Below are 5,596 nucleotides of genomic sequence, written 5' to 3'. Positions count from 1 at the left end.
TTAAAAAAAAAAAAAAAAAAAAAAAAAATCGGTGGACAAGCGTGAAACGGGATATGCATGCTACGACACAGACCAAATGAATCTAATGTAGCAGCTGTTTCATTGCTACGGGAAAAACACATTGTTTACGAGTTAGGAACTTTCCAGTCTCATTCTGGCAGTATGAACAGGGTCTGGCATTCCCTCCCTTACCTCGGGATGTTGAGGAACACTATTGCGTGGACCCTGTGCTCCTTCAGTTTGGATGTCATGTCCTTCCCATCACACTCTAACGTTACCACGTCTGCCAGATTCTTCCACTTTCTCCTGAGCAGATCCTTTCCGCCCATCTGACCGTAGAACATTTTGTTCCGCAGCCGGGAATTGAACCGCTGCGGGTGCGCCTCTGTTGGGAAAAAGAATAGCGTGGTTTGAAATACGGACATAATTATGTAAACATTCTATTGATCTCGAGAAGTTGCTTTAACCCTGGAAGGGTAGGCGTGAGTAATTTTTACTCACACCTCTTTTAGTTTCGTGGTAATTGTTTGTTTTTAGTCCGTCCTCCCTTTATTATTACAATAGTAATAAAAAGGTATAAGGGACGGACTATTGTATTCGCTTCGGTGTCTGTCGACAATATCTTGGGAACGGTATAAGCTAGAGACTTGAAATTTGGTATGTAGTTCACAAATGTGACAAGGATGCAACTCAAAAGGTTTGGTTGAGATAGGTGCTGCGGTTGGCGGTATTTTGACCGCTTTTTGGTGGTTTTCGACCGTTTTTTGGCGGTTTTCAGCTATCCCGACTACACGGTTAGAGATATTATAAAATTTTAGGGTATAAGAACAAGAACACCCAAATAATAAGCATCATTCATTAGGATAAGGAAGGTCGTGTGATGTTCACACCAGATTTTTTACAGGAGTGCTTCTGCTCTTGACATCTTTATTGCCTCTTTTACTTTTCGGAACAGCTACATAAATAATCAAGTATCTCGCCCATAGGAAGTTAGGAAGTCATCTGACCTTTTTAGTAAAACGTTGGAAATCTGAATGACCATTTGAAGAAAACAGTATCGATTTTCACTCACAATCCTCGCAGATTTCGTTTTTAATAATCACGCTCTCCCAGCAATTCTAAAAGTGGGTATCTCCGCACTACGGCAGATTTGGATATTCGCACAGTACGAATGTATTTCCAAATGTACTTTTACCGCAGCTCTGTCGCGGAAGTGTTCGTGGCATTTTCTGCCGCAGTTGAGGACACAAGAAACATTACAAGTAAGGTTGTAAAACATACTGGTGCACTCGACAAATATCCTACGGATTTTTTTTTTTTTTTTTTTTTTTTTTTTTTAAAAATTGGGCACAAAATCCAACGTCATTCAACCAAGCGAAAGCAAAGCAGATTTTATCTTTGGTGTTTTATTATTTAATTTTCAGTTGCATTGAGAATATATTTAGATTGAAACAATACATTGTATAAGTATAATAGGGGATGTAATTACGGGAGAACACTTCGATAGATTTATATGAAAAGCTATTATTATCTATCTAATATCAGTTGAACAATGGTAAGAAAGGAAAACAGATTTCTAAGAAAAGTTAAAATTAGTATTGCAAGAAAAAAAAGTTGAAGACTACTCAACTTTTGTGGGGAAAAAGATTCAAGTAAATTACATCACTTTACTATGTTGTACGTCAAAAAAATGTGATGCTGTTAAAGTTTTTTACTGAGTGAATAAAATCCAACGTCATTCAACCAAGCGAAAGCAAAGCAGATTTTATCTTTGGTGTTTTATTATTTAATTTTCAGTTGCATTGAGAATATTTAGATTGAAACAATACATTGTATAATAGAGGATGTAATTACGGGAGAACACTTCGATAGATTTCTAAGAAAAGCTATTATTATCTAATATCAGTTGAACAATGGTAAGAAAGGAAAACAGATTTCTAAGAAAAGTTAAAATTAGTATTGCAAGAAAAAAAGTTGAAGGAATTTGTGCTTTGTTGGAAGATTTGTTTTGGGAAACTTTTGAAAGCTCATTTTATTTTTGAACGGAAAAAAGCAAGGGAAACTTTACCGTTAAATAATTTTCTTTGTAGCTGAATGTTGTATGCCAAAACTCGAAAACATCTTAGAACCAATTTTGAACTGAAGCTGAGCTATGAGGTAGGTAGGTAACTGAAGTATAAACCTACTAATGTAAAGAGAAATGTGAAGATGTGTATATAACAAAAGAGAAAGATCTGTTTTTAGATAAAAACCTGTCTTGGGACTTGAAAGTCTAAATACAGCAAGTCTATACAAGGCATTAACAAAAGAGAAAGATCTGTTTTTAGATGAAAACCTGTCTTGGGACTTGAAAGTCTAAATACAGCAAGTCTATACATATAAAGCATTTACCTATATTCCTTAGAAACGTCTTTGAAATTTGGAAACCCTCTATAATTTCGATACAAAACGTTGTCTACCTACCTAAATCTTCTTATACCTATATCTACGAGTAATTAAATCTAAACAATATACAACAATCTAAACAATAGAAAACACTATTTTGACTTACCCCTCATACAAGGCATTTACCTACATATATTCCTTAGAAACGTCTTTGAAATTTCGAAACCCTCTATAATTTCGATATAAAACGTTGTCTACCTAAATTTTCTATTCTATTCTATTCTTCTTATACCTATATCTACGAGTAATTAAATCTAAACAATATACAACAATCTAAACAATAGAAAACACTATTTTGACTTACCCCTCCCCAGCCCAAGGCGCGGGCTAAATCATTGCCAGTTCCTAGGGGCAGAACCCCCACTGCAGGGGGCGGTACGAAGCCCATTTGGTCCAGCACGGACAGAACCCAGCCGACGGTTCCGTCACCACCACACGCTAAATAGTGATTAGTGAGTGAACCCAATTTTCTAATCCTTAAGATCTTATCTTTCAAAAGTATTCCAAACTCTCCAAGAATAAAATTGAAAAGTAGGTATTAAAAAAAAAATCGGTAGACACGCGTGAAACGGGATATGCATGCTACGACACAGACCAAATGAGTCTAATGTAGCAGTTGTTTCATTGCTACGGGAAAAAACACATTGTTTACGAGTTGGGAACTTTCCAGTCTCATTCTGGCAGTATGAACGGGGTCTGGCATTCCCTCCCTTACCTCGGGATGTTGAGGAACACTATTGCGTGGACCCTGTGCTCCTTCAGTTTGGATGTCATGTCCTTATGTTACCATATTATGGTTACAAAGAGGTTCAATCGTAGAATTTACTCGAAGAAAAGGACGTCAACGGGCCCCCATAAGCTACATCGATACCAAAATCTACGGAGCAAAGGTGTCCTCCTTTCGGTAATGTTGAAACTGAAATGGCGCCTTACTAAACCATAGAAAATCCATCGGGATCGGCTCCCGAAAGGTAAATTCACCTCAAACGCTCTTTTGGGTGTTGAACATGTTTTCAAAGTTCATCAAAATCAGATAAATCGTTCAGTTATGGCGAGCGATAAAAAAAAACAAAGAACACTCAAATAAGCATCATTCAATAGGATAAGGAAAGTCGTGTGATGTTCACACCAGATTTTTTTAAAGAGGTTTCATAGAGGGAACGGTAACTGCTAAGATCTTATGGTCCCAAAAGCGAAGAGAGAAGGAAGACATGATAGGAGAAAGCCATGTTGTTCCGAGAAAGAACCTCATCTGTTTAGGATGAAATCCTCCCCAGGTGGGAATCGAACCCGCAATCTAGCGCTTACGTGACGTCCCGAGATTTCATCTAAGAGCCTAACTTGAACATTTCAAGTAGATAGACAGATTGGGAGATGTTGTATTCAACGTGTTATAGTCACTGGCTGGCTGTTATGAGAGTTTTATTCTAAAGCTGTGTCCACAAATGGTCGACGGCCGTGGACTATGTGTGGACACAGCCAGGTAATATACATACATATTTAGTGTACTTACAGTCTACGAACACCCAATCAGGTGACAGCTTGGGCAGCTCAGTCCCGCCATCTTGGATTGGTTTGCTTTCTTCCTGAAGTTTATTCACCATCTTCCTCACTTGCTCCAAGTCAATCACCGGCGATACTTCTATCTCACCAAGGCACGTGGCTGAAACGTAACCAAGTTCTTATTTAAACCTTTTCTGCGTTGTAGCATGTCCAGAGCGTATGATCTCTGCGTTAGAGCATGCTCTGAGTATTTGACTCGGCAGATCTTGAACACCTTCACGTGATACAGACGCGGTCTGTCAGACCGTGTGAGTGTAACCAAGTTCTTAATTAGACCTTGTCTGCGTTGTAGCATGTCCAGAGCGTACGATGTCTGCGTTAGAGCATGCTCTGAGTATTTGACTCGGCAGATCTTGAACACCACGTGATACAGACGCGGTCTGTCAGACCGTGTGAGCGTGAATGGCAATCAAGCGGGCCAACCGTACCCCTAATGGCAGACTGTCTGTCAGACTGTCGGAAACGTGTGTGGTGGGAAAAGCTTGGTATAATCGTATAGTAATAGTAATAATTGTGCTTTATTATTAAATTTCTGTCAGACCGTGTGAGCGTGAATGGCAATCAAGCGGGCCAACCGTACCCCTAATGTCAGATCGTCTGTCAGACTGTCAGAAACGTGTGTGGTGGGAAAAGCTTGGTATAATCGTATAGTAATACTAATAATTGTGCTTTATTATTAAATTTTGACATATCATGACAATTACAAGATTAAATTGTGACAGCACTAGTCCACCCAACCCCCCCGGGGCCAACAGAAGGACGCGTGGAGCATGAGGGTGGCCCCCCATACCCCCCGCCTCCATCGACCACAAAAGGGATGGGAAGGCTTTTGTATAGTGTAATGAACACAGTATAAAACAAAGTGTAATGAACACAATTTTGGTCTGAGTTTACAGTTAAATTTTGAATATGAAGAAGTTAATATTAAACCAAGTTAAATAGTTTTACCTTTCTGTCGTAACAGATTCTTGTCGTAATGGTTTTGTTCGTAGTCAAACATGGAGATTTTCTGAACGGACAGTTTCATCGGCTCCAAGGTGGCAGGTCTGAAAGGAAAACAAATGAATATGGATTTATGCTCCGTAGGAATTATGCACGAACTGTAAGAACAGAGGTTTTGTCGTCCCGAAATCAAAGCCAGGAGAAGGACAGGATAGACAGAGCCAGGAGTTCTGAGAACGAACCTTATCTGTTTAGGATAAATTGCGACCCGGGTGATAATCGTGTCCTAGCCCTAGCCCGGTTGCTCCCTGATTAATACGGTACGCTAAATTTTGTGAATAAATATGATAATATTATGATTTTATGATTCAATTCGCTCTAATTATTGGTGAGAACAACGAAGGAGGAGGTTGAAGTTAGTTATTGGATTTCTCACAAACAGAAATGGCCATAAAAACATACCTACGTTTGAAGACTTGACTTCCTATCTTCTTCTTCTTCTTCTTCTTCCTCGCCTTTTCCCATGTTCAGATGGGGTCGGCGATACCTACGTTTGAGGACTTGACTTCCTATCTTCTTCTTCTTCTTCTTCTTCTTCTTCTTCTTCTTCTTCTTCTTCTTCTTCTTCTTCTTCTTCTTCTTCTTC

At 39.1% G+C, this 5,596-nt stretch overlaps 1 protein-coding gene across 1 annotated transcript in view; it reads right to left on the bottom strand.

The window, feature by feature from the left end:
• Positions 1-3,893: 3,893 nt before the first annotated feature.
• Positions 3,894-5,596, bottom strand: part of LOC103521201 (eye-specific diacylglycerol kinase-like) — a 10,460-nt gene continuing 8,757 nt past the window's right edge. Inside the window, exons 2-3 of the mRNA XM_026832004.1 lie at positions 4,957-5,054; positions 3,894-4,108 (exon numbers count right to left, since the gene is read on the bottom strand). Of these exons, the coding sequence (XP_026687805.1) occupies positions 3,909-4,108; positions 4,957-5,054 (298 nt within the window). The 3' untranslated portion in view covers positions 3,894-3,908. The remainder of the gene's footprint in view (positions 4,109-4,956; positions 5,055-5,596) is intronic.

This window comes from Diaphorina citri, unplaced genomic scaffold, assembly GCF_000475195.1.
Source record: "Diaphorina citri unplaced genomic scaffold, Diaci psyllid genome assembly version 1.1 scaffold4735, whole genome shotgun sequence".
NCBI lineage: Eukaryota > Metazoa > Arthropoda > Insecta > Hemiptera > Psyllidae > Diaphorina > Diaphorina citri.
This window is presented reverse-complemented; position numbering and strand designations above follow the sequence as displayed.